Here is a 25,512-nt window from a genome sequence, read left to right as displayed (position 1 = left end):
AATTTTGAATACCGGAAAAAAGATGTAAAAAGTACTAAAATTTCGATATTTCCGTTCAATAAATTGGTGCAAAGTACTAAAATTTCGCAATATAAGAAGATTTGGAGAACTTGGAAAAAATGGCTCCAAAAACGTAAAAAAATCCCTTAACTTTGGTTTAAAATGAAATTTCTTGAATTCTTCGGTAAGCATTTTTAGTCGGAGAAGGTACCGTTATTTTTTTCTGAGAAACAAAAAACCTAAGTATACATTTTCAACAGCTGATGACAATGCGTACTATATTTTTCCCCAAATACTATAATTTTGGAGGCTCTGTACTATAATTCCACTTTGAAAAGATGGCAACACTGGTCCGTTTATCCGTTCAATTCGTTCAGTCAGTTCCGTCAGTTCCATAGATAAGGTCAGTTCACTCAGTTCAATATTGAGTCAATTGTCAGGTGGTTGTCAGGGTGAAAGTGGTTGTGTCAATAAATTTTATATCGAAATATATATACGAAAACTACGTTGTAACAATTGATATTTTTTAAACATTTGTGTGTTTATATTTCGCTTATCGTTTAAAGTTATTTAAAACAACAGGATGTTTAACAAAATAATTTTCATTGTTATTTCGACCTTCTTGGGTGAGTAAATTACATTATTTTTTCATAGTTTTTAAAACTTAATGAATGAATGACAACAGTGTGTCAATAGTGTTACATTTGAAATGCAAAATAGAATTATTTTAATCAATGATTTACCACGTGCGACCACTTTACCTGAAGATTCTAGAACAAAATACGCTCGCATTCGTCGGTGCGTGGATACGGCTATAAGAAATATAATAATACGTATTTATATAATAAATAACATTTCTTTCACGCGCCACAAACCACGAATTTCGCATTATTTTTATCAGACTCAATTGCATGAATATAATGTCTATATACCTACATACAGAGACGTGCTAGTGGTGAAGCAACACCCGGGTTGCAGGTTTCAGGGGGCGGCAAAGTCCTCGGAAAAAATATTTTTTTCATAGTGGTTTAGTATTATAATAAGTAGGTACTTATAGGTAAATCATCCGACAGGGTCACCATGGGTACGGAAAAAGCGACTTGCAGTTGTAGTGGTATTGTTTGTTAGCATTAAATCAGGCATTGTAGCAAACAATTCCAATACATACGCGAAACCCCTATGGTGCCACTGTAGAATGATTTACCTATACCTTACGTACCTATGTCGAGCACCAACAAAGGTCAGCACCACAGAACAGATAATAAATAGAATACCGATAGGCAATATTCAATACGCCGCATGGTGAAGCAGGCTTTTGAATATGTGAGTGTCCTACGAAAATGAAGCACGCATTATGCACGTGCAATAGTGTGTGTAATACACCAACATTAAATGAGCGTAAATGCATAAACCGAGAGCAGTATTTAGTATTCGACGTAAAACGTATTCTTAACACGTGTGTAAGTTTAACCCTGTTCTTCCTTATTCGAGTCGGTTACCTGCTATCGCCTTACCCGTTGTGTATTTCAGTTTCCATTATTTCTGAGTTCCCTGGTCAGCACTTACCAAATAGTGGCAAATTAAAGAAGTACCTAACGTAAAAATATTTTTAAATGCATTATAATAATCCAATTTAGGAGTTTAAGATCTCAACTCTATGACTAATGAATGCATCAAAGGATCACATCTGCTGTTGTATTAAAAAAATACATCCTTAAAGCATACATCCAATGTCTCGATAGAATGGGCTAGACAATATTTAAATTTCTAAAGGCAGTGATCTCCACCTGAGGTTCTGTGAGAAAAAATGGCGATAAAAATACAAACTGACGCGTTATTGAAGAAGCACCCGTTTTACTTGAAAGGGAAAGTTATTTTGGAAATATTTTGCCTGTGTCGCCAACTAAATTTGTGTATGTGGTTATGGATTTTTATGAGTTTATTTGAATGTAGGTGAGTCGGGGTAAGTGTGACATAGAATTTAATGAGATGAATTTCAACCTGGTTCATGATGAATAGGTATGTTTTAAACAGTTGAAAACTTTACCATATGATCTACAATATCATTACAATTAATATGTACAGAATGAACCCACTGTATATCTTACTATAATACGACATTTTATTATTTTTTGATTACTAGTCAGTTTGTTACACATTATTGGGATAAGTGTAACTAAATTCACCATTATTCCAAAAGTTCTTCAAAACCATAACGTATTACATGCATGGAAAGGTAATATATCATTTAATGGATATTGATTCTTTGATTAAAACTTTTGTAAAGATTTTCAACAAAAATGATCTCTATCATTTTTTTTGGGGTAAGTGTGTCATTATGTAGAGCTAGTGATGTCCCGAAACAAAAATGACGTTTTTTATTAGGTAGGTACTTAATTATTTACGGTGGTTATCTCAGCAACAGGAGTGGTAGGTAAATCAATCAAAGGCGTTTGAAGATTAACTTATAATTTTATTCGTCTCGAAAGAGCACAAATACAAAGTAACCCTAAAAATAGTCAGTATTTACATAACAAAGAGGTAAGCACTTACAGTAAAATCAAAACGATAAAGAAGTTTGTCGATTGTGTGCGGCGTGAGAATAAGTGTGAGTTAAATTTGAAATGTTATAATAGCTTCACCAAGAATTAACAGGGTTAAACATTATTTTTTAAGCTCGAAACAGTGAGCATTAACAAACAGTTGATGATATTTAATATACCTAACATGATTATTTTCGTATTATTACAAAATTAAATAACAATAAGCAAAAATAAAATGTGGATACAAATAGAGAGTAAGATATAAAAGAAAATATAATAATTAATACACAAAAACATTAAATCTCCAGTAACGTTTTGGGTCTCATTCTCGAATCATTCTTTCGTTTTTACTGTACTTACAATTATTCAAGAAGTGCTTACTTACAAAACTATTTATTCTAACTTAATTATTTCGAATTGCGATATTTGAAATTGCATGACTTGGTACCTACTGAATATTGTAACCAGAGATTGAAAATTATTTCGCCTCTTCGTCCAGTTGATGGTTGAGGCAATATGCAGATGACATCCTCTTCTTTGACTTCGTAAATATCTTCTACTCTTGGAAATGAAAACATAGTTTCGTTTTCTTTTTTAATCGTCTTAAGTTTTCGAGCAAACTTTGTCAGAATTCTGTCATCTTGCTCAAGTTTTATTATAACTCCGACAAAATGTTTCACAGTTTTTTTGTAGCAAATTGTACTACAATCCATTTTTAAATCTCTAACATTTCTGAATTAGATGCAACTGCAGTATTATCAAACTGATCAAACATTGATATATTATGGGGGAAGTGTGACACAATAAAAAGGCACACTTACCCCACGTGTTTACTTTCGTGGGGGAAGTGTGTCTACTTGATTAAAGGTTTCAAATGCTTATAATTCAGTAAAACGATAACACAACGTGAAGCAGCGTATCGAAACACAAATACCTACTCACCAATTTTTACAACCACAATGTGCAGATTTCCGTGTTTAAAAAATATTTTATTAACAGCTACCATCTCACTCGTCGACTTCAAAATGTCGTCTGGAGAATAATCCATGTAGTCACCTCAAAAATATGGTATCGACACCATTTCTGATTATTTTTATAAATCGGTGACTTTGCTATCACCTTTCCATAGATGGCATCATCCAATTTGTAGTAGATACTGAGATATCTTAGTAGCTACACTTACCCCAAAGTTACACTTACCCCGACTCACCTTACATATTTATATAAGATAGTCAAAGAATAATAAAGTATAGTATGTAAATGTAAGTAATGATTTCACATAATATAACTATAACATATTAGTAAGATAGACACATCTGGACCATATTATTATGTGTCAGATAAGGAGTTTTCCGAGTCTTATGAAACATTCCAAAAGTTCTGCAAAATCAAAAAGGTTGGGGACAATATAATTCTTTTTGGGGCAAAGGAAGCTATGGAAAAAAGGGCGATGCGGTGGTGAGGTACGTATCGATGAGCAAGAACCTAAAATACATTTTAGTGAAATGATAGAGGCGGTAAATAGACTAAAAACTCACAGTCATCACGGCGTGGCGACGGCATACCCGCAGAAGCCATAGAAAACCATACATCAATAATTATTATTATGCAACATGGTTTGGAAAAACGGTGTATGGCCTAACGACTGACAGTCAATTTTGACCCCCCCCCCTCACATAAAGGTTGCTAACGTAAATGTGGAAACTGTCGAACATTCTTTCTTATTTCACATACTTACCTACAAGCAAGATCCTATTACGTATAGTCAGCAGACGTCTGAAGCATTTCATCGAAAGACAAATAGACATTAAACAGGTTTGATATGAGCAAGGGAACTTACGAGTAAATGCTGAACATCTGGCAACTTATTGAAAATTTGAGATAGTTTAATACCCATATCGTGTTCTGCTTAATTGACTATCGGAAGGCATTCGACTGTGTGAGATGGAACTGTATGCGGAAGGTACTTCTGGAAATGGGAGTTCCACCACACCTCAGGTACATGTGCCACCGAAAACCTATAATTATAACAATAGCCACACAAAGGAAAAGTAAATAGCGCATTTTCTGGGAGTTTCCGAACCGAGGAATGCGTTTTATCTCCCAAGTTGTTCAATGTAATGCGGATAACCCTATATCATTGACAAGACGGAATAATAATTGGTGGCTAGAAAATAAACAACTTAAGATTCGCACATGATACCGTGCTCATCGCTGCTGATGAAAGACCGGGCAGAGGAAGAGAGTCGCAAATTCGACCTCTTATTAATAGGAATGAGACCAAGTTAATGGTTATCGATCGGGCTAACCTTCTACCAGCAACGAGTATACTCCAAAACCTAGAAATAGTGACATGTTTTTTTTTAAAATCTCAACGAAAATAAAGTATTGATTTCGAAAGGAGTTTTTCAAATAACGTTACATGTAAAGGAGTTTTCCATTGGTTTAATATGCTTTTTGTTACTTTTGGCACCTAGTCAATATTAATCTATAATATACAGACTAGCTAAAACACAAGTTGGTAAGTACCTACTTAGGTACTTTCCAAATAGGCTGACGCAAATCGATCCAAACCGGAAATTCAAAACCTAAAACAACCTTCGCCCTATGAAGTAGGTACATACTTGTTCCTATGTTAAGATAGGTTGTGTTTTGATTTTGGCAAGTTTTAAGGTTTCGAATTGCATGGAGCGATGATAAACCGATTTGCGACGATGTGCGCTGGCATAGTCTTGATAAGATAATACACAATATTATTATCGGCTGCAATGGCAGATACCATAGATAGTACTTACGACTAGAGTTGGGTTTCGGGAATTCTTGAGAAATTTTCGAAATTTTCAATCCCGAATCTCGAGAATTGAAATTTTTAACATTTCGGGAAATCCCGGATTTCGAGAATCTTTTCTCGGGAATCGGGATTTCTTTACTATCAAATATTAATTGAAAAACGATTTTTCTATATGAAAAAAATAGACAAAACATAAAACCTTCACAGACTGATCGGGGCATTTAACACAATTAAGCCAACTTCGATTCAAAATGAGCGCAATTTTTGCAACATCAGGAAACTTTGTGTCTCAAAAACGTACGCGATTGACAGTCAGTGTTTTTTGAAATTGTATTTTAATAAGTAATATTTTGAATTATTTTTGTTTTTCTACTTCTATTTTGTTTTCTTCTTACATTAACAAATAAAAATCATATATTTTAGGAATTTGTCTGTTTTTACACTAATTTTAGGATTTTTACAGGTTTTTTTTAAAATTTCCCGATATCTCGAGAATTCTTTTCTGGAAATCCCGAATCTCGAGAATTCTAAATTTCATTATTTTGGAAAATCCCGAATCTCGAGATTGAGATTTTCTCGGGAAATACCCAACTCTACTTAGGACTCTTACGAGTAATTATTCATTGTCACTGGGTAGTGACGGTTTTCTTTGAAGCACAAGAGGAAGAGGGGCTCGCTCAGTCAGAATGTTCACACCTGAAGTTTCGTGAAATGTAAACAATCCTATCACCTACTCTATTTTAACAGTCAGCGATGGCTTGTCTCACAAGTAATCTCCAATGTTGTTTTTGATCAGCATCTAAGTAGGTACTTCACCTTAGCAATCGGTTTCACTATGGAGAAGTTTACATGGATTCAGATGATGGAGAGAAATTGGGTTAGCTGCAATGATGTCCCGTGTGGCTAGGAGGTCATGTTTTATTAGGGGCAGCATATTAAAAAGGAAATTGGTTTTGGGAATAAATTACGTAGATTCGGCAAATTTTTCTGTCAGAGCACTAACGAAATATATGTAGGTATATAACGTGTAGATCAGAATTTAAAGAATCTTTACGTGTATGTGTATTCAATTAAAATACAAAATAGTGTACTCGTACTTGGTATTTTGAAGAGCGCGACAAAAAATCTTCGGACACGAAGATCGCCGCGAGACAAAAAAGTTTGAATACCAAAATTTGGTGTGGTAGGTGAAGGAATACTACATTTGAACGATTTTTGTAATGTTTTGTTGAAGAGTTCTTCATTCATTACATTACATTACAATACAATTGTAGATACCTTGCCTAATTTAATTTAGCCTTTATAAGTAAATATCGATATACATATTGCAAAAGATTCTTTCCTTATCTGATTAGTGATTCCTTTTGAATTATATTTACTTACTTGGTTATTTAACTGATTGATCAAATGATATCATTGTCAACGATAACACTAATCCAACATAATTTTATCAGCAAACACTGATAATGATGAGCTTAGGGTGCGTAGTGTAGCCTTCCACTCATTCTTAGATCCTACCGATTAGTGCGTAGGTAGTTAGGTAGGTACCTACTTAACTGGAAAATATCATTCATTCATTACATCGCCATATTGGAATATGAGATGAGAATAATAAAGAAGAGCTCGTGCAATAAACAAAACATGTATTAGGTAATTACTGATAACAATCAAATAATGATATTGAAACAATAATATTACAGAATGATACAAAAAAGGTAAATTCATTAATCAGGAAAATTCTATTCACGTCCCCAGATTTAAATAATTCTAAAAAATAGATCAACGTCAACCAAAGACGTTGAAAAAAACCTTCTTCTATAAAGATAAAGCCTATGAGGTCATTTGTAGAGAATTTATTTTCCAATTTACAGGACCTATAAAAAGACAATCAATCACCTTGTTTTTCATATATTTAGATTATTGCAGTACAAATAACACATTTTGTTTATTGAGTGAGGAAGATCCCATTACATTAGATTCATTAGATGAATACAAACTATTTCTCGTAAAAGGCTTTTGAGATAATTACCACTCTGAAGGGGTGGGCGCTTTGCTCGAAGGATGCTTTGCTTAGTAGCAAAAATGGTATTTTATTTTAAATTTAGTAAGGACTTTATATACATATTATACAAATAAATTCTAACGTATTTTCTTAATTTATTATTTAACAAATTATTTGGCTGAGGACAAAAATGGAAACGAAGGAAAATGGTCATAATCGACTAGGTATTATACTTGCTTATAAGCATGTATTTTACTTAGAGGTGATAAAAATAAATGACGCGTAAGTAGTGTCATTATTTACAATATTAAATAAGAAGAAACATTATTGCAATTGTTAAGGCTATACCTCAGTTGAGTCATGGTCTAAAAAGATCGTGGCTAGGCGATGCGCGGTTTGCGGGACGCGGGTGCAAATAACGCATGCCGAACGAAATATAATTTGTCATATAAATCCAACATGCGTCCATTTAATCTTCTGTTTATTGTTCTATTAGTAACAATAATAATATATTCATTGGCATGTTTTCTTTTTAAAGTAAATTGGTAACGTTTTTAGTCATCTTTACACGATTTAAGAATTAATACCCCCGTCGTCATCACGAAAGAAATTGACGTATTCACACCTCGACGCTCAGTCTCCGAGTGCCAGCGAGTCCAAAATTTCGTCGCGCCTATAGTTGAAAATTATTTGCCGTTTCACTGAAGTATCACCTTAATAAAATATAAACATCATAATTTCATTTACCCACCTAAATGAAAAATAATACAACTACTGTATCAGGATAACGATGTGTTTTATATGGAAGTATGTAATACATAATATTATAGTATAATTTTTTTGATTATTAATTATTATTTATTGATGGTATTATTAAAAGTTTCTATTATTACCTATTATTAGTAATAAATATACGTACATATAGAAAATTAATACTACAATAAATGTCTTTTAATTGATTATGTAAGTATGCTAATAAAAATGTCATCTTTTTTCAATGTTTTTCTGATTTTCGAAAATTATAAATTTTTAAATATACTGACACCTCAAATAAAGTAGTAAGTAATCGTTTATAATCGATTCGCGAAAGAAAACAAATATCAATCAGTCTCATAGGTATTAGTGTGACAAATAAATACCGGTGTCGTGTTTTCTTATTATGTTTTCGTAGTACCTAATTAGTGAGTAAATATGCATTTATTTCTTGTTTAAACTCACACGAACACCAATGTGTCGATTTCACATTTAAACAGATTTGTAGATGTAGAATAATAACTTGTGATTTGTAATATAGGTATCGATTATATAGAAAGTATTAAGCGACATTATAATTAATTATTTGTGGTAGATGGACGGCAAGACATGAAAAAATATAGTGACAGATAGAAAACACGTTTTTAAACGTGATATTATGTGTGATCTACCTCAAATTGAAATACCTAAGTTCAGGACTCCAAAAAACAAAGTGAAAAACTTTAAAAATCAACAAAACGGCGTTTAAATAAAAAAATGTGTGCATTTTCCAAAATGTCTTAGGATAATTTATAAAGAGATTCTGATGGCTCAGATGATTCGATATTTGAAAGTAAAAATATTACGCCTGAGAACATACGAAATCAGATGATGCACCTAGTGAAGTTTGATTTTTGGGTGAAGGATTTGATAAATCAATGCATTTTTATATGAAGTTTTAATCGTTTCCTCTCTATAATAATTGTTGAACGCCAATGTGGCCTAATTAGATTTAAATAAATTCAACGAATGTTGTGATAAGACAAAGTATATTGAACGTTGTAAGCACCGTAACAATGTATTTGGACAACGCGAATTTAAATGTCGAGAAAACTACCGAAACGCGATTTTAAGAGTGATTTATCTCTGAAAATGTGAATTTCTTTAAAATTATGCTCGATTAAAAAAAATGAAATTTCTCAAAATGTGCAAAAATCTGAGTGAAAATGTTAAAGTTTTAACAAAGTGTCGTTTGAATAAGCAATGTGCGTGTTACCCAAAATATTTTACGATAATTATATAAGTAAAGTAGGTATGTAGATAGATTATAATATTATAAATATATATATTTGAATGATTGATTGATAATCGATCCACGAACAAGTAGAGAAAATAATTTTAAAAGAAAGAATCGATATAGAGTGTACATTCATTCGAGTGAGAAGAAAGTACCTTCATCATATTGGGTATTAATTATAATATTAAGCAGAAAACATTTTATCAGCTTATTCACGTTATATGAATCATAATACAGTAGTTTTATTAATTTTCCGTTTTACAGTTTTCGCCACAGCTGAGATAGACGATGACATCAAATCTTTCCAGAACACGGTTGGAGAAATTCCTGGCTTCGACGCATCGAAAGTTCCTTCTGTCGAGGACGCTGCTGAAATAATGAAAAAGAAATGCATCAAGGAAGCAGACGAGGCGGCCTACAATAAAATTGTGGTAAGTGCTTGATCATTATCAGTCTGGATCGATCCACTGCTGGACGAAGACATCACCAAATTGATTCCACTTTTCTCGGAACTACTTCCGGCTTTTTCGGACTATTTCGGCGGCCTCTGGGTCAACATTTAGGATGTGTGAATAGATTTGTACAGCGATTGTCTTTCCTTCAAGTTATGGTCCTGCTCATTTCCAATGAAGGTTTTCAGAAAAATCTATTACATCCCATAGCCGGTTATATAGTTTTTTTTATCTACGCTGTGCTATTTCGATACAACGATATATTATCTACTACATACACCTACTGTAAGTTTTTCCACCTTTCTTTTACTGACTTAATCTCTGTCTGAATTTGGACGTAAGAAAATATCCATATTTAGGTACCTGAGAATTTCGTCCAATATTCAAAGTAGACTCCAATCTTCTTGAATATTTTTGAAACATTTTTAATGAAATAAATTAAAGTTTTTTTATTATTAAACTGCACTGAACGTGTAATATTAGAGGTCACACATCCCGATGGTCTTTGAATGACAAAGTCAATTGATAGCCAATTGAGTAGATACAGAATCTATCTCTATCACTTTCGGAACTACATACATATTATTTTGCATTGCAAAGCGTAAACTAGATTTACGAGTACCTTGTCTTGAAAGTGGTTTGTGTTCACCTAAGTCCTAAAGCGCAAAATTGTTGTGGTGGCCGACCAAAAGTATTAGATCTTTTATTTTAAATCATGTCATCAATACATGTAAAAAGTCCATAATTTCGAGTTCAGGATATATATCCTGTTTCAGGGTAGGTACCCCAACCCCATCATCAAAAACTGTAATTCTTAATATTGCATGCACTGCATATTATTCAAAGTATAAAATCTTGTGGCACACTGAATAAGAATTACTTTTTTTTCAGTTATAATACATAAACATGTATACAAATTGCATGTCGGCAGGCATGTTTCTAACAGGGTGTTTTACGAAAAACGGATGTTAGCCACTTTCTCAGCTTTGTCAGAAGCGGCATTCGAACCCGCTCCCTACGATTTAATAATCGGGCACGTTATCGATGGCGCCGTAACAATTGATTTTAGTGCTTACTAATTAAATTAAATTTGTAAATTGAGACGATTTTGATATTAAAAATAATCATAAAGTTTAATAATATTTCATCGAATTCATCTTTCTTAATTAAGATTTATAATAGCAATCATTTCCTGATAAAAAAAAAATGTTGACCAAATCTTTTGAGTTGACTTTTTTTAAGCTCACATGTACCTACGGGTATGTGGTGGCAAGACACTTTAACTGTACCTATCAAATGTTATCTTGCTCAATGACACTCCCCAATCGCTCGTTGTACACCATTTGGGAACATCTGCACTAGACGACCGTACACCTCATCGTGATAGTTTTCGATGTCTAATACTAAGCTAATTGTTTAATTGAACTGAAAACAATCATGATTAAATTCGCATTTTTTGTTATTAAAAAAATATGTACCTACCTAGGTACAACGTTTATGTATGTAATCTTGCATGGTAATGTAATTGAGTGACCCTAGAGATCATTTCGCATAACATTTGTTGACGTCGCGATGTTTCTTCGACTTGAAAACAAGTCGTTTTTGCAACTCTGTAAATTACTGGTGATAATGACAAAACATCCTCAATCTTAATTACTTCTTAGTAATTACTCACTTCGCTCTCAGCCCTGACACGCTTTGAGCACAAGTCTTGCACGTCAAGGTCCGTGCCTCTTTTCTATATCAACCCTGCGTCCTTTACCCTGCATCACCCCGCCGTTATATATCAGCATAGCTGCGGGGCGAGAAATCGTCGATCAAGATGGCGGAATCCAAGGATTGTGCTGCAGGAAAACGTAGGGTCACGCTATAGGGCGGAATCCGGTATACTTCTCCAATTCACGTGAAATGGATTTTCATGATTACACGGAGCGTTCTTGACACTGTCGTATCAGTGTATGTACCTATATAACATAAGATTCGGTGAAGACATCGATTCTTAAAAGTAGAGACCCTTGTAGGTACCTACATTGGTCAGATCGGTACCACTTCTCGCAGCCATTTGTCGTGGCGTAGCAAGAAATACTTATTGGTACATTAGCCATAAATGGATGGAACCAATACTTCAGTGAAACGGCAAATAATTTTCAACTATAGGTGCGACGAAATTTCGGATTCGCTGCCAATCGGAGATCAATAGTCGAGCTGTGAACACGTCAATTTGTTTTGTAATGGCGTCGGGGGAATTAATTCTTAAATCGTGTAAAGATGACTAAAAAAGTTACCCATTTACTTCAAAAAGAAAACATCTCAATGAATATATTATTATTATTACTAATATAACAATAAACATAACATTAAATGGACGCATGATGAATTTTTATGACAAATTATGTTTTGTTCTGCACGCGCGTTTGCACAATCTTCGCGTCGCGTAGTCACGATCGTTTTAGACCGTGCCCCAGCTGAAGTATAGCCTTCAAGAATGGAGAATGCAGAATTATGTGTGTTTTATTTTTCATTAATTGATCGCGAGAAACTGGGCCCCACCCAGCCCCCAATGTTTTTCATGGTTTTACCATGGGGCGATAAGGTGGCTTCGCACGTTGAACACCCTAATTTTAAGCCACGCGCACACCACAGCCACTTATGGGTGCGACAGATCGCAACGACATGGGAATACTTCGCATCTAACAACGTCGGCTCATCTGAGTTTTTGCGCCCCAAAGGCATTGACTAATATGGGATTGAAATTGTTCGAAGAGCATTTTTCGAATAATTTTATTTTCGAATACCTTAGATAGCTACATCCTCTTGTAATATTCCCTTTATCATAGTTTTGCCATCGACGGTCTTAGACAACGGGTCAAGATTCGAGGAGAGTGTGTGATCTTGACCTTGACCATTGCACATTGCAGCACATTATGGCATTTGCACTCGCTTGCTAAAACCACTACCTACAATGCATGCATGTGATAATTGTTAATACGTAGCTACATTTATCGCCACAATTAAATTAGCAATTCATTGTCCACCAAGGATATAAATAATGGCAGTTCTCACGTTGCGGTTCGCCTTTAGCCTTTGACGTCAATCTCTGAATGATATTGGCCGCGTCCATTTTGATTTTGCAATAATTACATTGGACATTGTATCTTAAACATGTCTTCGGTTACCTCTTTGGCGAGAACCTACGTATTTCTTACTAATATTATTAAAAGCTATGAATCGTATAGTAGAAAAGGGAAAATAAATGTAATAATTGGACGTAGGTATGTACCTATTTAGGTAGGTACAGTCTCTAATGAGCTTAGATTTGAAAAATGCGTAGACGCAGATTGTTTACATTTAACAACAGTTATACACTTCTAAAATAAAATTGTCTGTCTCTGAATGTCGTTTTGAGTATTTACTATTTTTTTTACAGTATGTTGTGCAGTACCAATACATATCCTGCTTCGCTATGTTTACTTTAGCGTATAATATGAACATCATGTGATTTGATATGACAACATGACATGAAATTCATACAACACCTTCTCTATTAGACTACCATAAGCAGATTCCTTTCTTGTTATTACCAATCCTTTCTCGTGTATCCAAAGACTTCTGATGTTGTACACGCGGTCCGATGCTCTAAATTTGATGTCCGCAAAAAACTGACTTTATTTGGGTTGTTTATTTATTTCTTTCGGTTTTAGCCCTGTCACACATTGAAAATCATCCAGCGCTCGAAATGGAAAAGTTTACGTACCGGAACGCTCGACAGTTATTTGAAGATATTTACATATTTATCAAATTTTATGTGTATTTCATAAAAATAAGTGTTCGATTTTTTATTAAGTATGGCATATCTAGCTCAGATGGCCAATTTTTTTTCCACGAGACGGAGCGATAATTTTACCGATTTAACAAACAGGAACGGCGCTCCGGTTCATTTCGAGCCCTGAAATCATCTCGTCTGCAATATAGTCAGAAATCAAAATTTGGCGCAATGTTACAACTTACTGTCTTCCGTGCACATATTATGATGCCAGACCATGCCGGCACAGTGACGTACTGCGACATGCAGAAACGCAGGAAAAAGCCACTTCTGTACATGTGCCAGTACGACATTTTGGAATTAGGAATACTTGCGCCCCATGTTAAGTGAAATTTGTTGCTTGCAACACCAGCTATTTTTTTATTCAAACAAAATGTCACATTCTACCAGTGTGTGGTGGTACATTGGGTTAGGTTAAATCAGGGGGGGGCAAACTTTTTGAATGGAGGGCCAAATTCAAGAATTAAAAATGAGCGGCGGGCCGCAAGTAAAATACCATTTTTAGATATACACTATTTATTATCACGAAAAATAAACATTAAAAAAAATTAATGAGAAGAATAAAACTGTTGAACATTTTTTTTTAATTCAGGTGTTAATTTTGTAGTTGATTGACTGCTTGTAAATGGGCATCGGAGATATTTGATCGTAAAGAATTTTTATTGAGGTTCATGATCGAAAATGTTTGTTCACATATCGAGTGCTTAAAGTCAGACAACGTTATCTACAAAAAAGTGTTGTTTTTTTTAGATAACGTTATTTTACATTTATGGCTACATGATAGTCAAACAACGTTATGTCAATCTTTTCTAATTTCTTATTAAATCGTCAGTAAAGTTTAACGCTAACTACATAAGTTACCCTTGTTTTCATATATTTTTTAAACTATCCCTATAATTTTTAACATCATCATAAGCAAGATAAATATACAATACATAATAAATTATAAAATATTAACATTAGGTTTTAAATAAACATTTCCCTTGTTGAGTTACAAGAATCTAAAATAACGATTTTTGGCTCTCCTGTAAAGTTGCACTTTTGTAGATAGTGTTGTTTGACACTAAGCCCTCGATATATAGATTGATCCAAAAATAACGAACATTTTTCTTGCATAATCTTTAAGTTGGTCGAATTTGTCTGAATTAAGGGCATTGTAAAATTTGGAGATTTCTTCACGACGATGCAATTCTCTTAAATCAGTGTCACACTACAGATCAATAATCTCAAGTTGTAGCTCTGTCGGTACACTATCAATATCTATTGAAATCGATGTTCAACGTAGAAAATAGTGCTTAAATAGTGCGTGACGAGACGCAAGGAAGATGTACTGAGATAATAAATACATTTACGAAACAACAAATTCTTCAAATTTTAATCTATTGTCAATATTTTTTAAAAAATTATAAAAAAGTTATTCGTAATCAAAAGTAAAATTAATGATGGCGGGCCGCAAAAAAATACCCGGCGGGCCACATGCGGCCCGCGGGCCGCAGTTTGCCCTCCCCTGGGTTAAATCATTGGGTTAAATCAACACATTCAACATATTGATTGTTGAGTCAAGATGAATTTAGATTTGCGATCTGGGTCATTAAAGCTAATTTATGCAGTAGGTATTTACATATTATAAGGTCAATAATTTTAATATTTCATAGATAGGTACAGCACAATTGTCATCTAAGATCTTATATGTACCTATTGTATTTATAACAACAGTAGGTAGATTGTATTTTCCGTTAGTATTTTGTTATCAAATCAATTCTAACGAAAGGGTCCGATTTCACTGCTGCCAAGTGGCAATCACTTTGTATGACGTGATCTTTTAGATATTTTGTCAATTAATGACATATTATGTATTGTTACTTTGTGAACTTAAGCATAATTCATAAAATCCTAACATACCTCATAATTCACAAAACAATGCATGCATTCAAGTCAATATTTACACAAACTACATAATGACAATGCATATTAAGTGATAGGTATACAATTTATTGTTGGAAGTATTTTCGAAACAATGGGTCGAAATGGACTTTGAATAAAATATGTAGGTACTTTTGTTGTTTTCCTAGTGGACTAGGTTATTTGAAATATTCAATATGACGTGTTAATTATGTATGTCAACAATATGACGAAAAATAAGATGAAACTATAGCTATTACAAAATTGAAGAAAAAAACCATTCGAGTAGGTACTTACCGATATGCAATAAATGTTCGTTTAATTCATCTCTAGGCAAAGTTTTGCCTTTAATCACCAAGGTCCGTTTCAGGGGCTCTATGTTAGAACTTGCGAGTGCAAGCTTCCCGGTCGAGATGACGTCATATGACATCATTATGACGTACTACCGGAGTGATAATAGCATTCGAGAAAATAGCGAGTGGTCAGACAGCGGCGCTATTCATTGTCACCATACACATAGGTGTATCATAATAAAATTTTCTATGGTTATTCTGTGCGCGGTCGGCATGCCTCGAGCGTGACGTCACAATTACGTCATCTCGTCTGGTGCCACACGAGACGAGAGTTAGGAAATCGCGGTGCAGGCGGGACACCGGTGTCGCGATCGATATAATATAGGAGGCGAATAAAGGGACCTTTGTATTATGTTTATGAACGCCCCAGAGCTAATGAGTCAACGCATAATTTCGCGTTATAAATTAGAACATAAAACTGGCTGCGGTAATAAAAACAAGTTTATCGGCGGCTTGAGAATGTAGCGGCCGACGGAAAAGTGTACCGGACACGCGTTGGCTCATTAGCTCTGGGGCGTTCATAAACATAATACAAAGGTCCCTTTATTCGAATACAAATGCCTCCTTATTATATAAGAGCGCGACACCGGTGTCCCGTCTGAAACGGCCCTAATCAGACTTCGAACGCCATCCCGTTTCATTTTCAGTTTCAAATTGTCTGAAAAATTGTTAAGTATTAATTTTCGGCTATTACATATACACAAAAAAATCTTTAAATTTACATAATACCATAGAAATAGTTGTTAGTATTTGACCAAGTCATTTGGTTCACATATACACAAAAAAATCTTTAAATTTACATAATACCATAGAAATAGTTGTTGGTATTTGACCAACTCATTTGGTTCATGCTTCATCGAAAAAATAAATGTACATTTTTACTGCAACGATCTAAGTATTCTAAATATACTTCTGGCGCTACAGACCATTCGAGTCCATGGACGACTACACTCAATCTCTATTCCGAGCTCTCTCTCTCTCTCCAGTCGGTCACACCCAGCCTCTCTGCGTCCCTATTGACGTTATCCGCCCATCTCCTGCGGGGGCGGTCCAGGGGCCGATTGCCTACCGGGGTTCCTTCATAACTTTATGCGGAGTTCTAGATCCTTCGCATCTAATAACGTGACCGGTCCATCTGAGGTTTCGTGCTCTCAAGAAATTGACTATAATGGGCTTGCCTTAAACTGTTCGCAGAGCTCAGCATCCGTATGGATGCGCCACCTTTGGCTTTCTTTAACCGGTTCAAGTATTCTTCGGAGAATTTTGTTTTAGAATAGGTAAACTCTTGTAAATATCCGACAAATAGAATTATCCTCGTGTAAGTGACAAATAATGACTAATACAACATTCGCATTTAAATATTTACAAAGTCATTACTCACTAGGTACTTTGAACGTGTGAAAAAAGTAAACAATTTTTGTTGTTAATTAACTTGCAACTGAGACACACCCGTGAAGCGTACTAAAGGCGTGATGATCTCTTGAACCGAGCCGTATTATTGCAAAATCTAATCTCACATCAAACTACCATCCCTTTTTGGTGACAAAACCTTCGAAATTGTCGGACGTTATCAATCAACCTATTAGTAATTAGTTAGTAGATAGGTACGTGAATGTAAAAGTGGAACTACACCAGAAACTTTTGTCGCCAACCTCATAAAATTTAACGATATTATCATATTTTATTGGAACAAAAATTACATTAATCGTTTGTTGAACTAAGTTGACAAATGTTGGAGTTGACAACATCGTCCTCACTGAAATCAACAAGTGGTGACATCTCAAAATGAGGTCACTCATCATAAAAATAATCGCTCGAGTTCCCGAGTTTTAATTACTTTTATCGTTTTAGGAATCGTATTTCACTTACATGTTGATGTCGAGAATTGTCGACGCTTGTTTCGAGGAGCGTCGGTATTTTGTCAAAAGAGCGAGCAACACACTTAATGATTCATTAATAATAAAATTATTCTTAATACAATTCACATACCAGTTGATTATAATAAGTGCTACGTGAGTAGGTACTGGAATTTAGTGATATCGACTCTGTATTTTTTACTCTTTATTCTTCCGTGTAGGTAGCGATTGCCAATCAATTGGAGCATATGTCTAGCACTTATTTTGATTAGTTATTTATTACGCATTTTGTGACATTTTTTACAGAATCAAAATAGTATTTTACTCTCCGAAATCTCGAAAAAAAATTCTGAGAAACAACGCTTACGTATTATAAAGCAGTGGTTTCCAAACTTCATATTACTACGCCTCCCTTTAAAAAAAAGGCTCTGGTCAAAAAAGCTGAGGTCATAATGAGGATTGGGTTATATTATCTATGGATGCAATATCGCAAGTCATTTTAACGTACGCATACGTAGAAACTGTAAAAAATAATTGAAATATGCACGAATAATAATTCAAAATACTAATTAACATTGGAGTATTGGAGAAAAGAAACAGTACCTGTCAATGCGGTCAAAAAATTAATACTCGCAAATATCGGTACCAATTATCATAAATTATCAAATGATGTTTGTCCAAACAATCGAATATCAATCAATATTGGCATCGAAAGAAAGTATTGATACCGGCAATATATCGAAATCGGTACACAAAGTAGGTATCTATATTTTTTGGACGGATTTAATTTTATTGTAGTGTCATTCATTTTATATATTTCATTGAGGGAACACGTGAAACAGCGGCGGTGGTTCTTTTGTTTTTTTGTTATTACATATTAGTCATATTACATACCTACACACTGGTAAATCATGGCACATTGGGACAATGATAAAATTATCACAGCTATTGAACATTACAGAGAAGAAAGGTGTATCTGGGACCCAAAACATCCCAATCACAAGTGCCGCAATTCCAACCACGACGCTTGGGTAAATATATCCAATGCGGTTGGAATTGACAATACATTGTATGTGTACACGCGGTGATTGTATCTAGGGATTACCGAATGAATATATCAATACCGGTATTTCAGAATTTCTTATTGAATACCGGTATTCGTCAAAACATATTATAGAATAAAGAAGTACCTATCAATAAATATAACTATTAACATCTATTTAAAACACTATTGTATGGCAACCTAAAGAACCTAACTACATTTTTTATTATGATGACCTTTGTAATAATGTATAGATCATTAGTATAGATATTTTAGAACTGCTAATTTTTACAAATACCATAAGTCCGGGTACAGAAAACCTTGCTGAAATTCAACGTTTGGAAATATTTACCATGAATATTTTCTTTTTTGAAATATGTTAATTCATCGCGACAATTATACAAGTATATTAATTGAGGGATTTTATTTTAATATTATTTAACTACATTGTCGTCCTGTCCTATACATTAAATTTAATATAGTATGTAGTAGTAAGTAATGACAAAATAATATCACATTCATTTTCGAAAAACATAAACGTGTACTTACGGTTTCTTAATACCGAAAATACCGGTATATTGGATTTTTGAAACTGGTATTTCGGTATCGATAAATAATTGAATACCGGTTATGAAATATGTACCGGTATTGAAATCCCTAATTGCATCATTATTATAACACGCGAGCAGTGTTCCAACTAAAATTTTCAAAATTCGTAATATATTATATTCAAAGATGTCGTTTTTTTCTCTAAGGTTTATATCGACCAAATTGAAGTAGGTACTAACCTACATCTACCTATTTTGGGTTAGCCGTGTCAGATCACCAACGCCTTTGAGATTGCAATATAGGTAGCTATAAGTACCTATAATATTTATTTCACTGTAATAGGTACCTACATTTTGAAGAGTGCATGAGTCCCAGCCGCAAATATCGAGCGCGTTTTGATATGTAGGTATAGCAGGTGTCCCGGGCTCACGACAAATGCGAATAAATAATAATAATCAGGCGAACGTTCCGTGGCTTACAAGAAAAAATGACGTTGCCGCGACACGTTGCCTCTCTGTGTGGACAAACGAGCAACGTCAACAAGTAGCAACACCTTCGATTTTATTACCCTATTCCGAGACATAGTCGTTAAATTTTATGAGGTTGGCGACAAAAGTTTCCGGTGTGTACTAGACTTAACATTTATACCAAGTATCCGAGTCATTGGAAGAAGATAATAATGAATAACAATATAATTATTTTATCACAAGACCTACTCACTATTTTATCTATCTATCTTTGATCAGTTTATCACATTGTATCACTCATAGTTACATGAGTGTTATTTTTATTATGCCAATGAGTATGTGTCATATTACTCATATTATATTCATATTACTCATATTGATATTCATGTCAAAATCATAAATAAATCACAATAAATAATATTATTGATGTCTGATGCTCATATTAATTACTAAATATTTTTGAATGTCGGATTTAAAAAATCAATATATCGCATAGGCAGGCGTAGGCGGTGTCTGCTTCTAAAATTTGGCGGACTCCTCAAGAACACAAAATGCAGTCCGCGGTGCATTATGAAACAATTTTACATGTTTACCATCGGTGACGTCCCGTGGGGGTAGGCAGATTGAGCGTCGCTTGGGGGCGGCAGTTACTCGAAGGGCGGCAAATCGAGGAGAATCATTAGGTATAGAAATAGCTACCTAAACTTAGTAATAACGAAAATATCTTTACATTAGAAGAAAATCTACACTGATCGCCCTTAATTCCTCAAGACAGCAAATTAATGTATAGAAAAAATGAAATGTAAGAAACTACTGTATTAACAACGTCAAAAAAATCCCCGCTTTTGGGGGAAAATATTTATAAATTTAATTTTGTTAGTTTTAGTGGTAGGTATATATCTTTTTAATAATGTACCCTACAATACATTTCTTAGATATTGGAGACATGAAAGGATGATAAAAAATACTGTATAAAAAATGGGGCGGCATTTTGTCTAGGGACGTCACTGTTTACCATGAAGTTCCAAAATCAGTTTACGCCAATCACTTCTTAATTATTAATTGTCATAGCTCAGTTCAAAAGGAAGGAGCGTCGAACAATATTAATTTTTCGCGGTTATAAACTTTTTGTTCGCAAGTTTCTATCATTTATTGTTATTTATTAAATTATAAATGTGGACATGCATAGGATAGGTATCGTCCACGATCAGTCATCGAACCAGTGTTGCCAAGTCAAAATGTAAAATTTCAGTAGATTTAGACAAAAAAAATAGACAGTAGATTTCATAAAATATCTAGTAGATTTTGGAAAATGTGGTATATTAGATATGATTTAAGACTAATAAGAGTAATAAGAATAACTAATAATATTAATTTATTGTAAACAATGATGATATTAATGGGTAAAATGGCGCTCTTGGGTAGAGTTACAATGCTTTCTTTGTCAATTTAGAAGTGTAACACATCAAAAAAGATCGTGCATAAATCATTTCAAGTTTATTATTAAAATAATTACAAGATAAAAAGAACTTTTTATATAAGTACTTCAACGTTTTTAAATTTTCTGTTGAATCATATAAACTTGACTTGACTAACGATCAAAAAAATTGTACTTGATAGAAATACTGAATAAAATATAGAATACTGAAATGTCATTTTGACATTTCATATTGATTTCCATAGTAACGCACGTTTATATTAATAATTTAGTTGCTAGGAGCCCAGATAATAGTGTTTTACTTTTTACGGACTTCTTCCGAAATAACTTTTCATACAAAACAGAATTAACTGAAAATGAATTCAATTCTACTTAAAGATGGCTAAAAGTATTAAAACAATGCATTGGCATCGTGTTCTGATATATTCTAAAAGTTTTAAATGTCTAGCTAGTCGGGACGTTAGTTAAAAATCGATTGCAAGATTTGTACTGGATAAACAACCACCGGACAAATAAGAATACGACATAATAAATAGTTAACTTACAATTATGGAGAAACACAAAAAATATCAGTAGATTTCTTGAATTTCAAAAAAAAAAAAATCAAAAATTCAGTATATTGGCAAAAAAAATCAGTAGATCTACTGAAATTTCAGTAGACATGGCAACACTGCATCGAACTGAGTTGGTATTCTCTATCGATTATTTGTCAAATCGGTTGTCATCACAGAAACTGTATCCCCACTACTAAACTTAGACTTTATTGCTGAGGTATAGATCTGACTATCTGAGGCTATTTTTGTGATAAACGCGAAGTAGGTATGTTAAAGGGACGACAAAAATTAAATAAGTCGTCAAACCGGTCGCCGTGCAACGCAAGGTAGGCAAGTCAGCGATGGTAAAGCAGGGCAAGCGAGCGTCTGACATATTAATATTTATTTATACTATAGCCGTTAATATGGCATATTACAACGTTTTTATTAGCTCGTATTCCTATTTGTCCGGTGGTTGTTTGTCCGGTACAAATCTTGCAATCGATTTTTAACTATCTTCCCGACTAGCTAGACATTTGAAACTTTTATAATATATCAGAACACGATGCCAATGCATTTTTTAATACTTTTAGCCATCTTTAAGCAGAATTTAATTTATTTTCAGTTAATTCTGTTTTGTATGAAAAGTTATTTCGGAAGAAATCCGTAATCCAATCCACTATTATTGGTTGCTAGGTCTGGGGTCCCGGCAACTAAATTATTAATATATACGTGCGTTACTATGGAAATCAAAATGACATTTCAGTATTATTTCTATCATGTACATTTTTTTTGATCGTTTAAGCTAGCAAGTCAAGTTTATATGATTCAACAGAAAAATTAAAAATGTTGTATATAAAAAGCTCTTTTTATCTTGTAATTATTACATATATGTATTTCCAAATTCCGGTATGACCAGAATTCAAGATATTTTGCACCAAACTGCGGTTTTGTTTTACGCGCAAACCGTTGCTTTTAACTTAAGTTTTTTCTTCCATCGTATTTTCACATTATGACAATAAGTGAAATATAATTGGCCATGTCGGCAATTTAATTTACTTATTGGTTTCTGTAAGACGCTAAGTTTTAGTTTTTTCGTATGCTTTTGGAAAATTCAATTTTTTTTATATACTTACATAATATTATAGAATAAGTATGTAGGTACGTATTTTTGTTAGATTTTGACCACATTATTATGTGGACGTTTTGCAAATAATATACACTAATATAGTTTCAAACGGTATCTATCCTTCATATTCTATTTTATGTATGATAAAATATATCATTATTATAAGGATTTTAGTCGGTGTCAAATCATGAATCGGCAACCATGACATTGCGTGCGCAATATAATATTATTTTATAATAATTATAAGTACGTATTTTTGACAGAGCTGTTAAGAAAAATTGTTTTCTGTGTAGATTTTTTTTATATGGGCATCTATTGTACGACAACATCTTCTTGGCTACGTGAAGGAAGGAGCTGTTGTCGACTATATGGGAGGAGCTTGTTAGTCTATAATGGAAGTGCGGTTAAAATGGGAGGAGCATGTTAGTTCACAGTTTTAACACGTAGCCAAGAAGATGTTGTCATAGAGTACCTTTGCTGGTTGCAATAACTTTTCATTATTATATTTTAAATTTTTGTAATCAATATGTAACTGTTTGTTTCCTTAATAAATACAATAAAATATAGTACATAGTGATATGAAAGTGAAGATTGCAATTCGGGGTTACCGACGTGAACGATAAAATGGTTAAAACTGAGATTTTAAAAAGATACGTCGATATTCTTTAATTTCTGAGAAAGGCATACAATTAACCGATTATACACAGATTATGATTGTGTCACAGTTTTCAAGAATTTTAGGGAAATATAAGGATTTTTGATGATTATTTTTTTGCGATTTTCTCATTAGGTCGCTTCGTACAGTCTAGTCTACTAGATAGGTATAAAATGTTCCGCGAACAGTAGTTCGGGAGGCACTTACATAATTATATTATCCTACATAGTTACAAGTATTATAATAGTTTAAAAACATTGCGCAAGCGTTTCAATTAAATTATATTATTACATAAGCATTATGTAGGTACCTACCTAATGTGCAATTACGCGCACGTTACAACTAGCAACTACTAATGTCATAATAATATTATTGTGAAGGCTATAGGTAATAATTTATTTTACAAGAATCGGGATTTTCAAGTCGGTAGTATGTAACAATAATTCTAACATAACAATGTTTCAACAACAACATTAACAAACAAGATTTCGATGAACTAAAATAATTATGTCATCGCGTCATTCGTGAAAGTTTAGTGAGGCAGGCTTTTAGACAGGGTCTGGGCAAACTGCGGCCCGCGAGTTTTAATCGTATTTCTGAAAAAAACTTTTCCTTTTTTCTACATTAACGCATTTATAAATTTAAATTTGAATATACACGAATTGCACCGTCGAGAAGAAATCTGCAAATTTTACTCTTAATTCGGACAAATTCGAACAACTTAAAGATTCTGCTCGAAAAATTTTGGTTATTTTTTTATCAACCTACCCAGAATATTATGTGAACAAACATTTTTGATATCGATAAAAAGTCTTAACAATCGAGCATCGATCGTCACCGATGAAAATTTACAAGCAGTTTTAAGAATTTCAACTACAAAATTGACACCTCCAACTAAAAAAAATGTAAAACAGTTTCATTCTTCCTTTCAAATCCATTTATTTTTTAATCTTGAAATTCCTTTTACATGATAATACATAATGTATGGTCCCCATATCGTGAAACGGACCCCCAGGCTACATTCTTAGGCGGGGCCCCCTACCTATCGGTAAAAGGCTATGTGACACTATACAAGCATTTTCCAAAATGGTGTTCGAGATAAAATTATGGGTATTAAGTGTAATTTAGCGTTTTTTTGTATTTTTGAAAACATCTACATACTTGAATTTATTATGGAATTATCGAGTATCTATCGACACACAATGATCAAAAATTGTATCGCATAACCAAATATTTTAGAATGTTAATATTCTTGAAGTAAAATAGTGCCTTAGCCTAGATTTTTTTTTCTATTAGAGCAAATTTTTATCTCACTTATTTGATCCACTCGCCACACCGGGCCCCCAGACCAGAGCCCTGTCAGCCCCCCCCCCCTCTTATGGGGACCATGGCACAATGTATGTATAAAAATAGTGTTTTACTAGCGGCTCGCCGTTCATTCTATATTCCTGATGTGGCCCTTCATCCAAAAAGTTTCCCCAGAGACGCCTTAGACCATCGAAGATCTTTGACAATTATTAATATTACATATATTTTATAAAATATAATATCTATAATATTACATATGGTTCTTATTGATTAATAATTATTACTTATTAGTATTAGTCTTATTACCAAGTAAATGATAGTGACGCTTCCTCGATCGGTCGATCCTAAGGTTGAAGTTTTTTTATTGATTAAATCAAAATGTGTGTAATTTATTTATAATCATCCGAGTTGTCAGTTGTCTCATGTCTTATAATATTATGTACTCAACGTTTCTTGACCTTTGAAATATGGATTACTCGACAATTTCATTATTTGCAAGACATATAGGATTCTATAATGCTAATGAAATAATATAAGTGGATATATTATAATCTGTTAAATAAAACAAACAACAACAAATATATTATATCTACTTATGTATGTACAGTGTCATCCACGTAACTTTGCAATTTAATTGTAG

At 33.5% G+C, this 25,512-nt stretch overlaps 1 protein-coding gene across 1 annotated transcript in view; it reads left to right on the top strand.

The window, feature by feature from the left end:
• The first annotated feature begins 374 nt into the window (after positions 1-374).
• LOC147067717 (27 kDa hemolymph protein-like) overlaps positions 375-25,512 on the top strand; it is a 36,856-nt gene continuing 11,718 nt past the window's right edge. Inside the window, exons 1-2 of the mRNA XM_085952508.1 lie at positions 375-626; positions 9,630-9,796. Of these exons, the coding sequence (XP_085808634.1) occupies positions 584-626; positions 9,630-9,796 (210 nt within the window). The 5' untranslated portion in view covers positions 375-583. The remainder of the gene's footprint in view (positions 627-9,629; positions 9,797-25,512) is intronic.

Source organism: Rhyacophila brunnea, unplaced genomic scaffold (genome assembly GCF_057557595.1).
Source record: "Rhyacophila brunnea isolate RB1 unplaced genomic scaffold, BYU_Rbru_1.0 scaffold_3, whole genome shotgun sequence".
Classification (NCBI taxonomy): Eukaryota; Metazoa; Arthropoda; class Insecta; order Trichoptera; family Rhyacophilidae; genus Rhyacophila; species Rhyacophila brunnea.
The sequence above is the reverse complement of the archived record's forward strand: the minus strand, read 5'-3'. Positions and strand labels throughout refer to the sequence as shown.